Below are 23,650 nucleotides of genomic sequence, written 5' to 3' on the forward strand. Positions count from 1 at the left end.
CATTCCATGGTATACTTTCAGATCCCCCACGGTTCTGCTCTTAGCCTCTGAACATATGCTTATCTGAGGACTCAGCCAAGCACTGAGCAGCATGTGTGCTCTTTGCCTTCTGACTCAAGAAGAGTTAAGGGGGGCCAATCCTGCATTCACTGTGCACACAGTGTGAGCTTCAATCTTGCTGACAGCAGTCATGGAGACTGGAGATGGAAAACTCAGATCCTCCCAGTGACCAGATATTGTAACTTGCACATGATACTTAACTCTCTGACTCCTTGTTTCATTTTAAAATGGGAATAATTGTCCTTATAATGCAGCTTTGTTGTGAGATTAAAAGAAATGATATCTACAAAGTACTCAAAGGTGTTTGATCATATATCAGAGCTAAATAATTATTTTTCATTAAGTAAAAATGTGTTGGTAGGTTTTCAATTATTTAATTTTTGATGAGAAGTGTAATGATTCATAACTAATTCTTGCCCTCCTTGTCCTCTCTGCTGGCTACTTAGGGTTCTTTCTTTTTTTTTTTTTCTGTTAGATAAATTAACCCATTTAATAGGCTAGCAAGGGTATCGAATGGTGGCGCCTCTACTGGTCCTTCAGTTCCTTCAGTCTTCTGATGGCGGACTTGACTGTGACGGCAGAGGTGGTGTTGTAGGTCCAGGCACCACCAGCTACTGTTTTCATGCAGGAACCACAGTGCCAAATGCCCACAGCTCTTCTCTTCATCTTGGTTTTCCCACAGAAGGAGCAGGTATACTTGGCGTGCTGGCTGATTTCAATTTTCTTCACCATTTTCCTGAGGGAGGCACCATAACGGGTCCCGTATTTGCCCACGATTCCGACCTTCTTGGTGCATTTAGCCATGTTAACGCAACCTAGATCCGAGCCCAAGAGGAGGGTTCTTTCTATAAACATCCTATTGATGCTTCTCCAGCTGGCTCAGGGGTTCTGAAGCTCAAATATCCCTTCCTCCAATGCATTGGTCACTTTGATGATAGAGAGAAAGCGTAGCCCCCTATGCTCTGTGCCTCATCCCACCTGAATATAAGTTGATTTCTTCTTGATTTCATTATCATGGCTGCAGTAATAGAAGCTTAGCAGTGGCTCTGACTTCTGCAGACCATCCACACTTCTCTGGGGTCTCTTGGGCAGCTTGCTTTAGGTGTTCAGGATGACCATTCTGCAGTGCAAGTTTTGCTGAGGCCAGAGTTTCAACAGGACTCAAGAGCTAAAGTTGTTGCCAGAGTTTCTTTTATTTTTAATTTCTCATTGAATGAATACAAGTTTAAATAAAATCCATGACTATTGCACTCACCTTTCAGAGCCAGAATCGCTGATACTGATTCCAAAGAGAATGTAGTAAAGCAAATGTTTTCCACTACATTTACAAGTAGTTGTGCACTGAATACCCAACAGTGAAAACCATTGAATCCTCCCCCTCTATCAAGAACATAGTTACATTCTGTGAGGATGAGGGTGGGTGTCTGTGTGTGTGTGCTGGGAGGAAAGTGAAGGCTGTAATAGAATGTGATGGATCCCCTTGGGCATTATTACTTGCCCCTGTGAGATAAAGTTTCCTAGGTCTGTTCTCCAGAAGGGACTTGTGGTATGTGTCTCATTAAGGTGGCATAAGTAGAAAGTCCAGTTCCTAACAAAAGGGATACTTCTGAGGAGTATGGAAGTATGGAAGCTTTGTCCAGAAACTTGGAGAAAAAACTGTTGAAATACAAATTTGGTGGGAGATCAGTACAAGAGTCAGTGCCACCAGGGCTCTAATTACATCTCTGTGGACAAAAGTTCCTTTAATTGAGGGCTTCAGGTAGTGGGGAAAGCCACAGAGTAATAAGAGTAAGTACACAGAAAAAAAGCACAGTCCAGTATTACTCAAAGCGTAGTGCCTGGACTGGCGCTGGCTAGCAAACTTTTTACTGTCCGTCCAGGACCAAATAACAGTGGGAGTTGTGGGGAATCATTTATATCCTTCATAGCAGTTTGAGAAAGTAATTTTGTGTGTTGACTCCAGTAATCTGAAAACTGGGTTTATACATTTATATTTTGGTTTTTCTTACTAAATTTTTTTAATAGACCTCATTTTATTATCTTCCTAAAAATATTCACCCATGGATGCTTGAGAAAAAAGGGATCCTTCATTTAAATAGTTTAAGAAATACTAGGTGTGGTTTTGTAGCCAAGAAGCCTGCATTCAGTTTGAGGTATATAAATTCAATAAAATTGTTTAACTTCTTGAGACTCAATTTTATGATTAGTGTGATAGGAACTTGTACTTTATAGGCTTGTGTGATTTAAAAGAGAAATAAACTAGAAAAGTTATTTGAAGTTATCGGTGTGTCTCAAATATATGACAAATGGAACAAAGTTCCTGGATGTGTTGGCTATGATGAGTCACACTCACTCGAGTCGGGAGGAGCCTGTTACCTTTTGCAAATTATTGTGTTGGGCTTCCCTGGAGGCTCAGACAGTAAAGAATCCACCTGCAGTGGAGGAGACTCTGGTTTGATCCTTGAATTGGGAAGATTCTCTGGAGGAGAGCATGGCAACCCACTCCAGTATTCTTGTCTGGAGAATCCCCATGGACAGAGGAGCCTGGAGGGCTATGGTCCATGGTTTCTCAAAGAGCGGGCACGACCGAGGAACACAGACAGCACACACATCCTCAGTCCCAGATGCTTCCTCCTTTGAGATTCATGACTTTCCAGCTATGGTACTTCCACGCTGCTCCTCAACCCTCGAAGACTTTATCACCTGCATGACCATTTTCCTCTCCATTTCTGTCTTTGTCATGAGCGAAGGCAACTTCTAACCATTAAACTAGCTCAACTGACCACTTAACCTCAAATTTCCTTTACTTTTTTGACTTCAATAACTTTTGTTTATCCACACTTTACTTAGGAAAACTTTAATCATATTCATACTTGAAATCTCATTAATTTGCAGCTCTATTCCACCACTAAAATAGAAATATGTACTACTATGTTGTCAAAGCTTAATCAGCCAAAGGCCACCAGAAATAACCTATAGTCCAACAAAATCAAGATTGTTGGGTCAGTGTAGCGAGGGAGGGCTCTGCAGAGAAGTGTCACATATCTCTCAACAATCGAGAGAAGGTACAGGAGCTTTGAAGGGTTGGCTTCTTTAAGTATATTGAAGAAGAGCAAGAGGTTCTGGATTCAGTTCTGAGAGTTTGCTGTTACTGGAGGAGGGACTGGATGCTGTCACATAATGATAACAATTTAGTAGTTGGGTATCTCGAGTAATAGAAATAACATTTCAGGCTTGGGTACACCATACTAAGAAAGCAATAGTCACTGAAAAATTAGATCATTTTGGTATTTTTATAGTTGCTGCATAAAGTTGGGAGAAACATTTTCTACTAACTTTGTTGGTAGGTTATTCTGTGTCTCTCCTCTCAGCCTGAAGATTGATGGATTTTTTTTTGTTTTTCAATCCCAGAAAGTTTTGTTTTTCTGGAAAATACTCATTTCTTATCATTTACTGATATAAAATTGTTCATACTATGTATTTTAACTACCTTAATATCTACAGAGTAGTTATGCCCTCTTTTGTGTGTCTTATTTGGTTAATTAATATTTTTGCCTTTTCCTTTATTATTCCTATGTGTTTTCAATTTTATTAATCTTTTCAATGAATGAAATTATAGATTTATTTTACTCTGGGTCAGTTTTGTTTTTAGTTTCTTTATGCTCTTTCAATTCTTATACTTGAAACAATTACAGTTTCTTTTCAAGTTTCCTGAAATGCAAGCTATAATTTTGTTTTCAGCCTTTCCTTGAGATTAGTTTCCAAACCTTTATTTTGAGTTTGGGCCATATTTCTATAGTTTTGTTTGTTTTATTATGTGACAGCCATTTCGAATGATGTTGTGGATATTGTGAAGGACAGGTTTTAGAGTGTCTGGATTGTGTTCTAATCCTCTCAATAATAGTCATTGTATTAGTGTACTACCATTTATTTACCTATTCATTCAATAATGCACATTTGAGGATTTTCTAGGTTTTGACAGTTATGAATAAAATTTCTATAAATATCTCTATATGAGTCTTTGTTTGGAAATGCATTTTCATTTCTGTTGCATAAATACTTAGGGTTGTAACTGCTTGGTGTTATGGTTAGCGCATATTTATAAGAAACTGCAAAACATTTTTTTCAGAATGGCTGTACCATTTTTGCATTCCTTCCAGCATTGTATCAAGTTCTGTTTGCTCTGAGTCCTTTTCAGCACTTGGTATACTCAGTTGAAAAGAAAAGCTATTCTAATATGTGTGTAGCCTTAAGTCTTTTATTTTAATTTGCATTTCTCAATATGCCAGCAAATTTGGAAACTCAGCAGTGGCCACAGGACCAGAAAAGGTCAGTTTTCATTCCAATCCCAAAGAAAGGCAATGCCAAAGAATGCTCAAACTACTGCACAATTGCACTCATCTCACACGCTAGTAAAATAATGCTCACAATTCTCCAAGCCAGGCTTCAGCAATATGTGAACCGTTAACTTCCTGACGTTCAAGCTGGTTTTAGAAAAGGCAGAGGAACCAGAGATCAAGTTGCCAACATCCGCTGGATCATGGAAAAAGCAAGAGAGTTCCAGAAAAACATCTATTTCTGCTTTATTGACTATGCCAAAGCCTTTGACTGTGTGAATCACAATAAATAGTGGAAAATTCTTCAAGAGATGGGAATACCAGACCACCTGACCTGCCTCTTGAGAAATTTGTATGCAAGTCAGGAAGCAACAGTTAGAACTGGACATGGAACAACAGACTGGTTCCAAATAGGAAAAGGAGTTCGTCAAGGCTGTATATTGTCACCCTGCTTATTTAACTTCTATGCAGAGTACATCATGAGAAACGCTGGGCTGGAAGAAACACAAGCTGGAATCATGATTGCCGGGAGAAATGCCAATAACCTCAGATATGCAGATGACACCACCCTTATGGCAGAAAGTGAAGAGGAACTCAAGAGCCTCTTGATGAAAGTGAAAGAGGAGAGTGAAAAAGTTGGCTTAAAGCTCAACATTCAGAAAACAAAGATCATGGCATCCGGTCCCACCACTTCATGGGAAATAGATGGAGAAACAGTGGAAACAGTGTCAGACTTTGTTTTTCTGGGCTTCAAAATCACTGCAGATGGTGACTGCAGCCATGAAATTAAAAAACGCTTACTCCTTGGAAGGAAAGTTATGACCAACCTAGATAGCATATTCAAAAGCAGAGACATTACTTTGCCAACAAAGGTTCGTCTAGTCAAGGCTATGGTTTTTCCTGTGGTCATGTATGGATGTGAGAGTTGGACTGTGAAGAAGGCTGAGTGCCGAAGAATTGATGCTTTTGAAGTGTGGTGTTGGAGAAGACTCTTGAGAGTCCCTTGGACTGCAAGGAGATCCAACCAGTCCATTCTGAAGATCAGCCCTGGGATTTCTTTGGAAGGAATGATGCTAAAGCTGAAACTCCAGTACTTTGGCCACCTCATGCGGAGAGTTGACTCATTGGAAAAGACTCTGATGCTGGGAGGGATTGGGGGCAGGAGGAGAAGGGGACGACAGAGGATGAGATGGCTGGATGGCATCACCGACTCGATGGACGTGAGTCTGGGTGAACTCCGGGAGTTGGTGATGGACTGGGAGGCCTGGCGTGCTGCAATTCAGGGAGTCGCAAAGAGTCGGACACAACTGGATGAATGAACTGAACTGAACTGACTGAAAATCGTTTTCCTCTTCAAAATTTGTTTTAGGTACTCCAAGTTCGTTTATTTTCCATAGAAATTTTTAAATGTTTATCAACTTACACACACACACAAAACCCAGTAAAATTTTTATTGCTATTGCATTGAATTTATAGCTCATTTTAGGGAGAAGTGACATTTTAATATTTGGTGCTATTATAAATGATAATAATTTAAAATATTATTTATTATTTTTTGGCCTCTCCCTGTGGCTTGCAGGGATCTTAGTTCCCTGACCAGGATTTGAACCTGGGCCATGGCAGTGAAAGCACTGAGCCCTAACCACTGAACCATAAGGAAACTCCTTAAAATTTATTTTTAATTTTCAGTTGCTTAGTGTCAGTATACAGTTGATTTTTTAAATATTGACCTTGTATGAAGTAAATTTATTAAATATAATTATAGTCAGTATTTAAAAATTAATTTTTTGAATTCTCTACAATCATTTGCAAATGAAAAAGACTTTTAAAAGGAAATGATACAAATGAACTTACACAACAGAGATTTACAGACTGAGAAAACAAACTCATGGTTGCCAGGGGGTGGGGTGGTGGGGTTGTGGGGGTGGGGAGGGATAGTTAAGGATTTTTAGAAGGTAATGTATACACTGCTTTATTTAAAATGGATAACCAATGGACACGACTGAGCTACTTCACTTTCACTTTTCACTTTCATGCATTGGAGAAGGAAATGGCAACCCACTCCAGTGTTCTTACCTGGAGAATCCCAGGGATGGGGGAGCCTGGTGGGCTGCCGTCTATGGGGTCGTACAGAGTCAGACACAACTGAAGCAACTTAGCAGCAGTAGCAACCAACAAAAACATATTGTATAGCACATGGAACTTTGCTCAATGTTATGTGCCAGCCTGGATAAGAGGTGGATTTGGGGGAGAATGGATACTTGTATATATATGGCTGAGTCCCTTCACTGTTCACCTGAAACTATCACAACATTGTAGTAATCAGCTATACCCAAATACAAAACATTTTTGGTGTTAAAAAAAAAAAAATCAACAGCATAGAACAGAAAATTCAGAAACCGGTTCACACAAGTATAGCCAACTAACTTCAAACAAAATTACAATTCAGTGGAGATAAGATAGTTCAATGGAGAAAAGATAGTTTTTTAATAAATAGTGTCTCAATAATTGGAATAATTAGAATTTCATAGGCAAAACCAAACAAACCTCAACCTAAATTTCACCTTATACAAAAATACAGTCAAGATGGATATGGACCAAAATGTGAAATGTAAGATTTTCAGAAGAAAGCATAGAGTTACTCATGATCAGGGTTATGCAAAAAGTTCTTGACACCAAAAGTCCAATAAACATATCAAAAAATTGATAAGTTGGAAATATCAAAATGCAAGTTAAAAGCATAAATAGATACCATTTAGAGAAAACTAATAATATCAAATGTTGGCAAGATTGTGAACCAATTTGACTCTCAACATTGCAAATGGGAATATAAAACAGTACAATCACTTTGAAAATAGTTTGAAAATTCTAAAAGCAAAAGCATATCTCCTAGAAATTCCACTCTTAAGTGTTTACCTAAAATAAATGAAAAATAATGTCCACACAGAAATGATTCAAATGTTCATATCAACATCATTCACAGTAGTCCCAACTGGAAAAAATTCCCACCAACTGGAGAGTAGATTTAGAAAAGTGGTGTATCTATACAATGAAATACTACTTTACAATAAAAAGCAAAACTGTGGATATATAAATTATTAATGTATTTGTATATATCAAAATGATTATGATTAAATAATCATAAAATAATTATAAAGTTATCATGAAAATAATTATGATTAGACAAAGAAATCTCTATATACTGTATAAGAAATAATATAGTGTATATGTATAAGAAATCCATAGTGTATATACTATATACGCCTCATCTTACAAATTTAGAGAAAAAAGAAACTGATTTATATTGTCAGAAAACAAATCATTAGTTGTCTCTAATTAGTTTTCTCACCTAAACAAATCATTAGGTGTACAGAGAAAATGCATTGCCGTGGGGCAGAAGGAATCATTGAGAGATAACTGAAACGCTTTTTTGTTTGACTGTGGTTGCGGTTTAATGATTAAATGGGTAAATATTATTAAATCATCCATTTTAAATGGATTTTCTTATTTTACTGAAGGTTATTATACTTTAGAAAATATTTTTTTAAAAAGCCTACAGTTTGGATATATAGAATCTTTATTGTGTGATGACATTGTTCTTCATATTGACTAGTGTGTTGGTTACGTGGGTGTACACATTTGTCAGAACTCTCCAAACATATACCTAGGTTTATGCATTTTGCTATATATAGGTATCCTTCAATGAATAAAGTAACAAAAAATTAAAAATTCCCCTTTTGTCATTTTAATGGGGTTTAAGAGGGTTATAAAATTGGATGCTTGTATTTATTTCATCTTTACCCAGAAGTCCCTGATTCCATATGAGTTTTAGAATTAATTTTTGTGTTCTCTAAAAAAAAAAAAATCCATTTGGAATTTTATTTAGGATTGCATGCGTGTTAGAGATTAATATAAGTAGAATTGACAACTTTGTTAAGTTTCTCAACCCAGATCATAATATGTCTTATTTTTGGTGCTTTTTGATTCTTGCATTGTGCTTCTACTGATGCATAGAGAATGATCAATTAGCAGCTTAAACCACACATACATACTATACACACATATCTTTCATTTTTAATGTATTTTACTACATCATATACATCAAAACTAAATCTTAGAATTTTTTCTTCCAGCTTATAATTTTTCCTTTAGCTTTTTATTGTGGCTTAGGTCTGTGGACAACATATCTTTCCAGGGTGGTTTGTCTGAAGATATTTTAATTGTTTCTTTATTTTTAAAAGGTAGTTTTATAATTATAAAATTTTTTGTTGAAAGTTTATTTTCCCTTTTACAGCTTTGAATATTTCATTCAAATAGATTTTGACCTCCATGGCTTTTTTTTTTTTTCTGATTAGAAATCAGGCATTAATTATATTAGAAAGAAAGTGAAAATGTTAGTTGCTCAGTCAGGTCTGATTCTTTGCAACCCCATGGGCTATAGACTGACAGGTTCCTAAGTCCATGGAATTCTCCAGGCAAGAATACTGGAGTGGGTCGCCATTCCCTTCTCCAGGGGATCTTCCCAACCCAGGGATCCAACCCAGGCCTTTGCATTTCAGACAGATTCTTTACCATCTGAACCACCAGGAAAGCCCAATTATATCAGAGTTCCCTGCATATAATGTCATCACATATGTTTTCCTCTTGCTGCTTTCAAGATTCACTTTGGTTTTCAGTACTCTGCTATTATGTTCACAACTATGAGACTAAGTGTGTGTGTGAGTATGTATATGTATGTATCTTTTTTGGGATTCACTATGCTTTGGGATTTTTAGGTAAGTTTTTTTTTTTTTAAACCAGATTTGGGACATTTCAACCCTTAATCCTTAAATTATTCTATGGCTTTTTTTCCTTTCCTCTTCTCTGGGATTTTTTTCTCCTTCCCTGGTGGCTCAGACGGTAAAGTGTCTGACTGTAATGTGGGAGACCTGGGTTCAATCCCTGGGTCAGGAATATCCCCCAGAGGAAGAAATGGCAACCCACTCCAGTACTCTTGCCTGGAGAATTCTATGGACAGAGGAGCCTGATGGGCTACAGTCCATGGGGTCGCAAAGAGTCGGACACGACTGAGCGGCTTCACTTTCATTTTCTCTGGAATTTTTTTCTCCTTAGATACTTTATTATTTTATGTTATAATTTTTTTAAATTTTCGTTTCTAATTGCTTGTTACTGGTATTTAGAGAAATAATTGGTTTTGTCTCCATTTTGCTGCTGCTGCTGCTGCTGCCGCTAAGTCACTTCAGTCGTGTCCGACTCTGGGCGACCCCATAGACGGCAGCCCACCAGGCTCCTCTGTCCCTGGGATTCTCCAGGTAGTATAGTCATCTTCACAATATTGATTCCTCCTACCCAGGAACATGAAGTATCTCTCATCTGTTTATGTCATCTTTGATTTCTTTCACCAGTTTCATAATTTTCCATATACAGGTCTTTTGTCCCTTTAGGTAGGTTTATTGCTAGATATTTTATCTTTTTGTTACAATGATAAATGGGATTGATTCCTTAATTTCTCTTTATGATTTTTCATTGTTAGTATACAGGAATGCACGTGATTTCTGTGTATTGACCTTACATCCTGTAACTTTGCTGAACTCACTGATCAGCTCTAGTAATTTTCTGATAGTTTCTTTAGGGTTTTCTATGTATGGTATCATGCCATCTGCACACAGTGAGAGTTTTACTTATTCTTTTCTGATCTGGATTCCTTTTATTTCCTTTTCTTCTCTAATTGCCATAACTAGGACTTCCAAAACTATGTTGAATAATAGTGGTGAGAGTGGACCTCCTTGTCTTGTTCCTGATCTTAGAGGGAATGTTTTTTAGCTTCTAATCATGGAGAATAATGTTTGCTGTTGGCTTTTCATGTATGGCCTTTACTATATTGAGGTAGCTTCCTTCTATACCCATTTTTTGAAACATTTTTATCATAAATGGGTGCTGAATTTTGTTGAAGCCTTTTTGTACATGTATTGAGATGATCATATGGTTTTTATCTTTCAATTTGTTAATATGGTATATCATATTGATTGATTTGTTTATATTGGTATATACCAATATAAACCCAACTTAATCATGGTGTATGAGATTTCTAATGTGTTGTTGAATTCTGTTTGCTAGAATTTTGTTGAGGATTTCTGCATCTATGTTAATCAGGGATATTGACCTGTAATTTTCTTTTTTCATGTTGTCTTTGCCTGGTTTTGGTATCAGGGTGATTCTGGCCTTGTAGAATGAGTTTGTGAGTGTTCCTTCCTCTGCAGTTTTTTGAGAGAGTTTCAGAAAAATAGGCATTAGCTCTTCGCTAAATGTTTGCTAGAGATCCCCTGTGAAGCCATCTGGCCCTGGGCTTTTGTTTTTTGGGAGATTTTTGATCACTGTTTTGATTTCAGTGTTTGTAATTAGGTTGTTCATAATTTCTATTTCAGCAAGAAAAAAAGGGAGAAAAATCAACAAAATTAGAAATGAAAAAGGAGAGGTTACAACAGGCAGCAAGAAATACAAAAGATCATAAGAGAATATTATGAGCAACTATATGCTAATAAAATGGACAACCTAAAGGAAATGGACAGATTCTTAGAAAAGTTCAACCTCCTGAGACTGATGCCCATATATCTTAATGATTCTGTTTCTGTTGTCTGCTGTTTCCACTGACTCCCACGATGTGTGTAATACCTTATTTCCTTGGTGCTGGTCACAATTTTTCAGTGTGTGTTGTTTATCCTGTTTAATATTTAGTAGGAATAATTGAGGCTTGAGTTATTCATTTGATTGTTCAGTTCACCCAGAAGTACCACCTGTGCTTGACAGAACCTTATACCCAAGTTGAAGGCTTGAGACTCTCTAGATCTCCAGGGCTGCACATAAGTGCAAGACTTGGTCACTGGGTTTCTGCTTATCTTGAGGATATATGTTACACTTATCCCCATAATTCTTATCTAGTTGTACCCTAGGCTTTGATATTTGTTCCACCCATCCCCAAACATCACTGAATGCAAACCTGGGATGGTAACACTTCCTTCTTGCCTGTCAAATTCTCTCATTGCTGAAGCATATGTGAGTGTTAGGTGTACTTCTCTGGATTCTCACAGTCCCTGGTAAAGCAATTCCTTATACTATAATCTCTTCTGTGATTTTTTATCTTAAGCATCCTATCATTTGTTTTTGTTGTGCTCACCATGGAGTTGATTCAAATTACCAAACCTGTCATAATCCTAAAGGTAAACGTGAGTGGAATATTAGACTTGCACAAATGTACACAGGTAACATCCTGTACAATAGGCAGTGAGTGTCTTCACCTCAGATGTTGCTCAGATGTTAGCTTCCCAATGAGGTCAACACTGACACTTCCTGCGCTGGCAGGTTAAGCTTCATTACTCTGTCTGCTTTTTCTTTCTCTATACCCCTACCCCCTTCAAATAGTCTGAATCACTAACTTGTTGGTTTTATTATTACGCTTATGCTATGAAATAAATACTGCTGCTGCTGCTGCTAAGTCGCTTCAGTCGTGTCCGACTCTGTGCGACCCCAGAGACAGCAGCCCACCAGGCTCCCCTGTCCCTGGGATTCTCCAGGCAAGAACACTGGAGTGGGTTGCCATTTCCTTCTCCAATGCATGAAAGTGAAAAGTGAAAGTGAAGTCGCTCAGTCGTGTCCGACTCTTAGTGACCCCATGGACTGCGGCCTACCAGGCTCCTCCATCCATGGGATTTTCCAGGCAAGAATACTGGAGTGGGGTGCCATTGCCTTCTCCAGAAATAAATACTATGAGAGAAAATATATTAGGTGCTTGTAACTTCTATTTCCAATGGCCTGTGACTGTCTCTGGAATACAAGAGTAACTCAATATGCTTTTTGAATGTATGAAAGAATAAATGAATGAAGGAGATGATTAATGCCCCATGACTCTGGGAGCAAAAATATAGAATCTGTGCCTGAAACATTAAAGAGGGACAGGAAAGCTCAATAAATTCAGTTGTCATCAGCACAGAGAGGTTGATTGAGCATCTCCAGGAAACAGTTACAAATTCAGGGGGAACAATCCAGTTCCTTCCAGCTTCCTGAGAGAAGGATGTAAGCCTGACCATGAACAAGTCACTCCAAGAGGTTGTTCCACTCAGTCCCTGAGGAGTTTTTTTGGTTGTTCAGTCACCGATTTGGGTCCAACTCTTTGCAACCCCGTGGACCACAGCACACCAAGTAGGACCCTACTAATTCCTAGAGAGAAATCACTGTTGAACCTGACAGAATTCACAAGTCAGTCAGGGACTTCTGTTCTTCCCTGGGGATTCTCTGGGTGGTGACTGGAGCCAGAGACTAGGAACATAGGCCAGAATTTATGGATCTTAAAGTCCATGCTCAGCATATACCTGAGAGAACAGGTATATGTTCTGTTCTGCTTCCTGCAAGAATGTCTCCAGAAACTTTCAGATTCCACTTTGTCATTTCCTTTCAGAATGTACACAAGCAAAACTATAGTTATCTCCCTATTACAGAATAGACTGCAGTTGAAAATGCACACAGGCTTGAATGTTTGGAGATACAATAATCCTATGGTAGAGTACAATTTTGGAAAAAATATATGAATAACATTTTTAAATGATTTTAAAAGATGAAATATGTTTATATGAACCAATTTTTTTCTTAATTGTAAGTTTAATTTTATTAAAGGAAACTTACTATGGGTCTTTGACTCACAATTAGGTATCTGAAAATCTTCTCCCTACCTTTACTAAAAGATAGCAACCAGGATAATGTGATGGGTATATTTAAACCACAAACACTTAATTTCCTCTTATTATTATATATATGGTATATTATTGTATCAAATCCTATGAAATAACAGGCTTCACTAAGAAAGTATTTTTCTGCCAAGCTCTCTTCAGAGCCCCCTTAATCTCATTGTTCCTGAGGCTGTAGATGAGGGGGTTCAACATGGGGATCACCACCATGTAGAACACAGACACCACCTTGTTCTGGTCAGTTGAGTAGCTGGACTTGGGCATCATGTAAATGAACGTGATGGTCCCATAGAACAGAGTGACTGCTGTGAGGTGGGATGTGCAGGTGGAGAAGGCTTTGTGGCGCCCCTCGGTGGAGTGCGTCTTCAGGATGGTGATGAGGATGTAGATGTAGGATACAGCTATGACAGTCACTGTGACCACAATGATGGAGCCAGCCGTAAATGAGGGGACAACTGCAGGGATACTGATGTCAGAACAGGAGAGTTCCACCAAAGGAGCAAAATCACAGAAAAAATGATTGACTCGATTTGGTCCACAGAAGTGTAAAAAATAGAAGGAAATAGTAAAGGAGGAGGCATTGAGAAAACCACCTATGTAAGCCACTATGAGTAACTGGACACAGATTTGTGTGGACATTTTGGTGGAATAAAGCAGTGGGCTGCAGATTGCTATGAAGCGATCATATGCCATGGCAGCCAGAAGGATGCACTCAGTTGACCCGAAGAAAACAGCTGAACCAAGCTGGATGGCACATCCAGGATAGGAGATAGTATTTGTCTCCACCAGGAAGTTTACAAGCATATTGGGTGTAACAGAAGATGAATAGCCCACATCAGCAACGGCCAAGTGGCTCAGGAAAAAATACATAGGATGATGGAGCTGAGACGAGATTCTGATAAGAATGATTGTGCTGAGATTCCCACATATGGTCACCAGGTAGATAAAGAGGATGATTATGAAGAGGATGATTCGAAGCACTGGATCATTTGTTAAACCCAGTAAAATGAATCCTGTCATTGAGGTACCATTCCTCTGCCACAGGGAATCCATGAGATAAGGTAGCTGCTACCAAAATGAACCTAGATAAAACAATTTATTACAGAAATTGTAAATTTGATAATTTCATTTTCATTAGTACAGATATAGGATGTGATTATAAATAAAGATATTCAAGAATCAGTGCATATTTACATGCAGTTGTGAGACTATTATTTTCAGCAGAATTACCAGAAAACTTTCTTGAAATAATATCTTTTACCTTATGTATCATATTGCATCCAAAATGCACTTAAAGTGAATTTAAACTCATAGAACAAATATAACAAATGAGATGGGGAGGGAGGAGGGAGGAGGGTTCAGGATGGGGAGCACATGTATACCTGTGATGGATTCATTTTGATATTTGGCAAAATGAATACAATTATGTAAAGTTTAAAAATAAAATAAAATTTAAAAAAAAATCAATGAGTATAATTTAAAAATTAGAAAAGAAATGTGTAGGGTTTTGTAATAGAGATTTGATTAATAGCTAAATTTTATTATATGCTTACTAAATTATAAGCATCAATTTAAGCATTTTATATTTATATGCTTATAATTTAGTATGTGTGTGTATATATAGTCTATGCTTATAATTTAGTCTGGTATTTAGTATATATATAGTGGATGTTTATAGTCTATTTTTCATCAAATATTTATTTTTATTATTTTATAGGTGAGTAAACTGAATTTGAGGAGGTTATATAAGTTGTACAAGATTATATAGCAATTGATAGAATCAAAATATGAAGTCCAAAAAAATCTGACTACCCATTTCCTCTAGTAACCAGGCAATATATAATACTGACTACAAAGTCAAATACACCTGGCAATGAGTGTATAACAGACTATCCTTTAAGCCTTCTGGCAGTTATGTATATCTCTTTTATACATAGTTATGTATTTCTAGTTATGTATTTCATAATATTTATCCCTTAAAACTTTTTTAAAGGAGAAATAAAAATGTTCTTGATAGTATAACAGAAACCAATTTCAAATTAGGGTTGTGGATTTTTTAAATTAAAAAGATTATTAGGTAGTTTGAAATATTGATGTAATTACTATGCAAAAAGCATGATTGATATAAGTACATAATTAAAATACATTTATTCAAACAAACCAAATTACTTCCTACTTTAATAGTGTTTTCTAATTGGACTATTTATAGAATGAAATTGGAGAAGGCAATGGCACCCCACTCCAGTACTCTTGCCTGGAAAATCCCATGGATGGAGGAGCCTAGTAGGCTGCAGTCCATGGGGTTGCTAATAGTCAGACACGAAAGTGAGCGACTTCACTTTCACTTTTCACTTTCATGCATTGGAGAAGGAAATGGCAACCCACTCCAGTGTTCTTGCCTCGAGAATCCCAGGGACGGGGGAGCCTGGTGGGCTGCCGTCTCTGGGGTCGCACAGAGTCGGACACGACTGAAGAGACTTAGCAGCAGCAGCAGAATGAAATATTTTCAACATAATCTATAACTGAATAAAACGCGGTTCAAAATCTTAAGAATGATCACCTAGTTAGTGGTCCTCATTTCTGAAACTGCTGACTTAAGTCCTGAGCTTTACGTGATGTGTTATTCTCTTGAAGCTAAAGCAACAGATCCATAAACAAAATAATTCTTTTTACAAAAATAGATATAATATATTTCAATTTTTTAATCTTCAATTGAAATCTTTAAACACCAGTAAATGCCCAAACATCTCTAGAGTAAAGTTACTAGCATTATGTTGGAGTGCCGAGTTTGGAGAGTGTTGAATGGCCATATGAGTTTCCTTGTTATAGATCAGGAACAAAGGATCCTTGTTATGGACTATGCTTGAAACTGACTACGCATGAAATTGATGGCGGAAATAGCTCTGCAGCTAACATTACCTACTAGTTGCTTGATTAAAACTGCCCTGTTCCCCAACTCTAACTTGTGAATTCAGAGACAACTTTAGGGAGTAGAACGTTCTCAAATAGTAAATGAAAATCAGTACAACAGATTCATTAACAAAAGCTAAAATCTTACCTCCTGGAATAAGAATTCATCTTTCTGTAACAAATCATGGTGATTGTGATTATAAAGCTATCTTTAATTTTTGTTTGCCTTTGGGGGTAAATCTCTGAAGAATCTAGAGATTCAAATGTGAATTCAAAAGCAATGTTGAAATGTCATTATGTTCCATAGTGAATACTCAACAGTTCAATTCACACACCAGAGCAACTAATATTTCAAGAGTCTTTCAATTCTCAAGTGGTCAATTTATTCTTTTGCTTCTATTAAGATATTTATACATACTTCTACAACCTTCATTTAATAATTTACTGGAAAGTACAATACAATAAATTGTCTTAGAGATAAACACTGGTTCCAGATTTTCTTTGATATTTCCAATTAAGAAATAGTACTAAATTTCAGGTATAAAAAGGTAATTTTAGATTTATCCATTCAATATATGTTTTTTGATAAGTAATCTATATTGATATTTATAATACATGTTATTAACTACTTTGGGATAATATGTTGTAGAATATGATGGAAAGTTGAATTTTAAATAACAAAAAAATTGAACATGTGTATTAATTATCTTAAAGTAAAAAAGCAAAAGCTTAAAAGTCTTCTAGAGAATTACAAAGTAAAGGGATGACTTCTAGATAAGAAATAGTCTCTCACTGTCAGTAACCTTAAAGCAATCCATTTCTGAGTAGTACCTTTTAAGTAGATGGATAGTAGTACAATACAGGTATTTTCAACCCTAATATTCAATCCCAAATGAATTCTCTTGCTAATCCTAAATCTGTTATCTCCTATATCAGCTTCTTAGGCTTTGTTTTTGAGGAACTGGGATTTGCCATCAATGAAATGGTAAGAACAATCAATCATTCAGGGCTCACTTTTGCTAAGAACTGTGCTTAACCGTTTTCACATATTTAATTCTCTTGACAATTTTATGATGTAGGTACTTTTATTATCCTCATTTATCAGATAAGAGAACTGAAACTGATGAACTCAAGCAACTTGTACTGGGTGGTTCTGACTCATATTGATAGTTTCCCACTTTCAGTGCTACTGACTGTAAAGTGAACGACAGCTTCACTTTAATGCTTGCTGCATTCCTTCTCTGAAACCCAAGACCTTCTAGGAAGGCATGAGAAGTCTGCTCAGTCCAAAAACAAGTGCCTCCCAGATATGGAAGAAGCTATGGCCCCAGGGGCAACTCCAACCAGTGGAGGCTAGGATTCAGTACATAGACATTCTTCTCCAGTTCCTTATATGATCATTTCTAAAAGAGAATCTCTGGGCTTTGCATACATCCCTAAGAAACCAAGCCACTGTCGCCATAGCAGGACCTTTGTAATACAAGCAGGAGGAGCAAGACCTCAAGGAGAGAATGGAAGTGTCCGATTTTCAAAAATGAATGAAGAGAATCTAAAATGAGAAACACTGGTTTAATATAAAAAATATTGTATTCCTCTTCAGTTCAGTTCAGTTGCTCAGTCATGTCCGACTCTTTACAACCCCATGAATTGCAGCACGCCAGGCCTCCCTGTCCATCACCAACTCCCGGAGTTCACTCAAACTCATGTCCATCGAGTCGGTGATGCCATCCAGCCATCTCATCCTCTGTCGTCCCCTTCTCCTCCTGCCCCCAATCCCTCCCAGCATCAGAGTCTTTTCCAATGAGTCAACTCTTCACATGAGGTGGCCAAAGTATTGGAATTTCAGCTTTAGCATCAGTCCTTCCAAAGAACACCCAGAACTGATCTCCTTTAAAGGGGACTGGTTGGATCTCCTTGCAGTCCAAGGGACTCTCAAGAGTCCTCTCCAATACCACAGTTCAAAAGCATCAATTCTTTGGTGCTCAGCTTTCTTCACAGTTCAACTCTCACATCCATACATGACCACAGGAAAAACCATAGCCTTGACTAGACAGACCTTTGTTGGCAGAGTAGTGTCCCTGCTTTTCAATATGCTATCTAGGTTAATCATAACTTTCCTTCCAAGGAGTAAGCGTCTTTTAATTTCATGGCTGCAGTCACCATCTGCAGTGATTTTGGAGCCCAGAAAAATAAAGTCTGACACTGTTTCCCCATCTACTTCCCATGAAGTGGTGGGACCAGATGCCATGATCTTAGTTTTCTGAATGTTGAGTTTTAAGCCAACTTTTTCACTCTCCTCTTTCACTTTCATCAAGATGCTTTTTAGTTCCTCTTCACTTTCTGCCATAAGGGTAGTGTCATCTGCATATCTGAGGTTATTGATATTTCTCCCGGCAATCTTGATTCCAGCTTGTGCTTCTTCCAGCCCAGTGTTTCTCATGATTTACTCTGCATGTAAGTTAAATAAGCAGGGTGACAATATACAGCCTTGACGTACTCCTTTTCCTATTTGGAACCAGTCTGGTGTTCTATGTCCAGTTCTAACTGTTGCTTCCTGACCTGCATATAGGTTTCTCAAGAGGCAGGTCAGGTGGTCTGGTATTCCCATCTCTTTCAGAATTTTCCACAGTTTATTGTGATCCACACAGTCAAAGGCTTTGGCATAGTCAATAAAGCAGAAATAGATGTTTTTCTGGAACTCTCTTCCTTTTTAATTTCTTTAAAGTACATAAAACTTACCAAAACAAAAAAAGTAATATTGTTAAGTGGGGTCTTTATGAATAGAGACATAAGACATATGTCTGACAAGTATAGCATAAAGGTGGAAGGAGGAAAATCAGCATATAGGATTGCAGGGTCTCCATATTTTGTGTGAATTACTACATTATTGGGGCATCCCTGGTGGCTCAGAAGGTAAAGAATCTGCCTGCAATGCAGGAGACTCAGGTCCTAAGTAAACTGAATTGAGTTTACATATATTTGACAACTGAATTTGGCAACATATATTCTTATTCTGAGAATAACTCCTAAGCAGCATAATGCAAGAAGTATGCCAAAATACTAGTGGAAAGATTTAAGTGAGATTTTTATAATTCAAACAACCCAAAAGAAAGCAGGAAAGGAGAAGAGAGGAATATCAGCACCAACAATAATACTGATAATGAACATCTATGAAAATCTTTCAGCTAACATCATTCTTAATGGTAAAAGATTAAATGACTTTCACCTACACTTGGGAAAAAAAATAAGGAGGTTCACTATCACTACTTTTATTCAGCATTTTACTGGAGGTCCCAGCTATTTATAAAAGACAACAAAAAATTTAAAAAGTATGTAGTTGAAACAGGAATAAGTGAAACTGCCTCCATTTGTAGATGTGTTCATGCAGAATATTCTAAGAAATCTATAAAACATGTACTATAACTCATTTAGTAAGATCACAGGATAACATTCTTAATATATAAAAGAAATTTTATTTTTATATACTCCAACAAACAATGGAAAGATTAAAAATGTATTTCATAAAACATGTTAAAAACCATAGTATTTAGGAATAAATTTATGGAAAGCTATACAACATGTCTTCACTAAAAGTTACAGAACAGCTGAGAGAAAGAAGACATAAATAATGGAGTGAGATATACCATGTTCATGATTGGAAGACACAATATAATAAGGAAGTAAGTAAAGTAAAGTAAGTAAAAAAAAGTAAGGTGACAGTTTTCCAAAACTTGATGCATGCATTCAGTGAATATGGGTCAAAATTCTAGAAAGACAGTTTGTATAAATAGACAAGCTGATTCTATGTGTGCGAACTAAACAGATTAGTGAAAGTATTTTTTTTTTTTAAATGAAGACAGTGTCTCTAAAACAGGACCTTAAACTGTAATTCATATGTGAGTGATTTACTGAGGAATGAGCTCAGAAGAAAACGTAAGGAGAGGGAGAGGCAGGACAGGCGTGGGGAGAAGCTGGATAAAGATGCAGGTTCTACTGACGTGTAGCTTCAGTTTGAAACCGTAGGAGCACTGAACCATGAATGATACAGCAGAGTTGTCCTACCATGTGACAACAGGGTGTTTTTGTCATTGTTGCTTTTAAATACTATATCATTAAGTTGTTGGCCATGGGGCACTGTGGGAATGAGGGCATGCTCTTTCAGATATTTCAAATCAATTATATTCTTTTTAGCCACCAGTAAATCTCAAAAGGATATATTAGCAGCTGAGTCTCAAAGAAGTTGAAATGTTCACTGGCCTGGTAAGGGAGATTGGGGAAAGGCACAAAACTCTCTGCCTAGCTTCATAAAATCCCAATTTATTGCTATGTAGAGCTATCTGGATTGCAACACTACATCTGCTAGCATTGAGGTTCTGTGTCCAGTGGAGGTCATCCAAAGTGTCTCTCCTCATAGAACTCATACTTAATGACTGCAATTTCTCTCTGTTTTTATGCATCATTCAAGCAAGGGGCTTCTTAAAAATGAGGTAGCATTTCTGAACCTTAAAAAGAGTGAAAAAAAAAAAAGAGTGGGCAAGAGTTTGGATGAGTCAAATCAGAAGAAGCTATTTTTTTTTTTTGACAGAACAGAGTACAAAATGAAGAAAGCGCAAATATTAAGCAAAAGATACATGTGCACTGGTTTGTATCAAGTGTTGGATTGTTATTGGAGATAAGACTTAGTAGCACATTAGGTAGATGGTAGTACAGATGATGCAGAGAAGGCAATGGCACCCCACTCCAGTACTTTTGCCTAGAAAATCCCATGGAGGGAGGAGCCTGGTAGGCAGCAGTCCATGGGGTCGCGAAGAGTCAGATATGACTGAGCAACTTCACTTTCACTTTCATGCACTGGAGAAGGAAATGGCAACCCACTTCAGTGTTCTTGCCTGGAGAATCCCAGGGACAGGGGAGCCTCGTGGGCTTCCGTCTATGGGGTCACACAGAGTCGGACACAACTGAAGTGACTTAGCAGCAGCAGCAGCAGCAGTACAGTAACGGGATTTATATGAAATGGAATTTTCCTTCACAGCCAGGTCTTCTATAGAATAGTTGCCACTAAGGGAGAAATCATAGTGTTTATGCTGTGTGTTAATCTTATATTTTGTTTTTGTTCAGTCTCTAAATCATGTATGACTCTTTGTGACCTTATGGACTATAGCACACCAGGCTTCCCTGTTCCTCACTATATCTCAGAGTTTGCTTAAACTCATATCCATCGAGTCAGTGATGCCATCCAACCATCTCATCCTCTGTTGCCCCCTTCTTTTCCTGCCCTCAGTATTTTTCAGCACCAGGGTCTTTTCCAACAAGTCTGCTCTTCACATCAGGTGGCCAAAGTATTGGAGTTTCAGCTTCAGCATCAGTCCTTCTAATGAATATTCAGGGTTGATTTCCTTTAGGATTGATTGGTTTGATCTCCTTGCTGTACAGGGAACTCTCTAGAGTCTTCTCCAGCACAATTCAAAAGCATCACTTCTTCGGCACTCAGCCTTCTATATGGTCCAACTCTCATCGTATGACAACTGTAAAAACAATTTTGACTATACAGACCTTTGTCAGCAAAGTAATGTCTCTGCTTTTTAATACACTGTCTAGGTTTGTCACAGCTTTTCTTTCAAGGAGCCAGCATCTTTTAATTTCATGGCTGCAATCACCATCTGCAGTGGTTTTGGAGCCCAAGAAAATAGTCTGTCACTGTTTCCACTATTTTACTCATCTATTTGCCATGAAGTGATGGAACCAGATGTCATGACTTTTGTTTTTTGAATGTTGAGTTTCAAACCAGCTTTTTTCTCTCCTCTTTCACTTTAATCAAGAGGCTATTTAGTTCTTCATTTTCTGCCTTAAGGGTGCTGTCATCTGCGTATCTGAGGTTACTGATATTTCTCCAGCAATCTTGATTCCAGGTTGTGCTTCATCCAGCCTGGCATTTCACTCGGTGTACTCTGCATATAAGTTAAATTAGCAGGGTGACAGTATATAGACTTTACATACTCCTTTCCCAATTTTGAATGAGTCTGTTTTTCCAGGTCCGGTTCTAACTATTGCTTCTTGACCTGCATACAAGTTTCTCAGGAGGTAGGTAAGGTGGTTTGGTGTTCCTGTCTCTTTAAGCATTTTCTACAGTTTAATGTGATCCAGAAAAAAATCTTCTTTTTACTAATCTTTTGAATGATTCTCCAGGTAATAACTTCTCATGGCATGCCATTCCAGTTGACCTGTGTATAGGGTAGTGGAGTTTTTAGGGACTTGGCAAATTTTCAGAATTATAAAAGAAATGGTATCGTGCAGTAAGTAAAATATGCCTGAGGGGATCATCTAAATCCCTAGGTTTATTTTTAGCAACTTGTTTCCATCACTTTGTTCTTCAGAATTGTAGGTATAAACATCATTACACTTATGTAGAACAGGATTATAAAACATTTTTGGAGGACATCACATTGGGATCACAGAGCACAAGACTCCTGGTATCTAAAACAGTAGTCTAAGAGAGTCTAAGAGAGTCCTGTGACCAGAGGACTCTCATTAAAATCTTTTATGGTACTGAGCTCCATCCTTAATGAATGGAGAAGATACTACCTTTTGTGTTAAGGAGACTAATTCCAGAGGGACTCATCACAGGCATTCAAAAGGAAAAATTGCTTTAAAAATTATCCCTGAAATATGAAATATTTGAAATCACAGAAAGTATTGCAGAAAGCCACATCTGAGATATGAGACTGTAAGTTCTTCCTCTAGCTTACTACTTCATGAATTTAAGAGACTAGAAGGTGTTTTCCTTGTGTAGAACATGGACATTATAGGATTTTATTCTCTTTACAGTGATTATTCTGTATCTTCTAATAATCAAGTGCCAGTAGATATTAATAGCCTGTTGGAAAGTATTAAAATATGGGTATAGACAATCTAGGAAGTGAGAATGTTGAAAGTTCCCTATGCCTGGTAGAGTTGGAACCCAGGAAACAGTACTGGGGAAGCTTTGAAGAACTTCACAGTTCTGAATAGGATGCTGAATTCAAAGCAAAATCCAGATTAATGACGAGAGTAGTGCTTGGGAAAAACAAACAGAAGGGATGAAAACATGTTACAGATTTTCTTCTCTCCAGTTCCTGCCAGGGCAATTGGGAACAATGAACATGGTATCATACCGGCATAGTCTTCTGTCATTACTGTACGAGAATTGTATGGGAAAAAGCCAAGAATTTGACAAGAATCATCCAAGTCAAAAGTTCTCAACAGTAACTAGTGAGAAAGACTATACAGAGGACATGTACCCTCATATGCCAGAGATTTCTCTTCTTGGAGAGGCCTGCTAAGAACTTGTGGTGGACATGGGTAGACATGCACAATTTTGACAAAGCTACCCTGGAGAGTTCAATATGCCCCTTAGTAGATGACCACTGTTGCAGTTCAAGTGTGATTCGATTCAACAGAAATTGGGGTAGTACCTAACATGAGAAAATGCTAGTCTCATTCTCTTAGACTCTAAGCAAACGTTGTTGACATTTTCAGAAGTTTGTTGTTTTTTTTTTTTTTTCACCATCTTTATTTCAATTAAGAGAGCGTGTAGAAAACTTCTATACATGCATTCCCATTGCTAGG

General features: G+C 37.5%; 2 protein-coding genes and 1 pseudogene across 4 annotated transcripts in view; 1 reads left to right on the forward strand and 2 right to left on the reverse strand.

Moving 5' to 3' along the window:
* OVCH2 (ovochymase 2) overlaps positions 1–23,650 on the forward strand; it is a 276,389-nt gene that overhangs the window by 98,169 nt on the left and 154,570 nt on the right. The window lies entirely within an intron of this gene.
* On the reverse strand, positions 512–883 carry LOC147357812 (large ribosomal subunit protein eL43 pseudogene; annotated as a pseudogene). The gene has a single exon (XR_015142099.1). The product of XR_015142099.1 is annotated as a large ribosomal subunit protein eL43 pseudogene (transcript).
* Positions 13,226–14,188, reverse strand: LOC147357813 (olfactory receptor 5P76). The gene has a single exon (XM_086338158.1). The coding sequence runs from the start codon at positions 14,186–14,188 to the stop codon at positions 13,226–13,228; it is 963 nt and encodes a 320-aa protein (XP_086194284.1).

Source organism: Bos grunniens, chromosome 15, assembly GCF_055505025.1.
Source record: "Bos grunniens cultivar Pamir isolate PY7600 chromosome 15, Bosgru_T2T1.0, whole genome shotgun sequence".
NCBI classification, from domain to species: domain Eukaryota; kingdom Metazoa; phylum Chordata; class Mammalia; order Artiodactyla; family Bovidae; genus Bos; species Bos grunniens.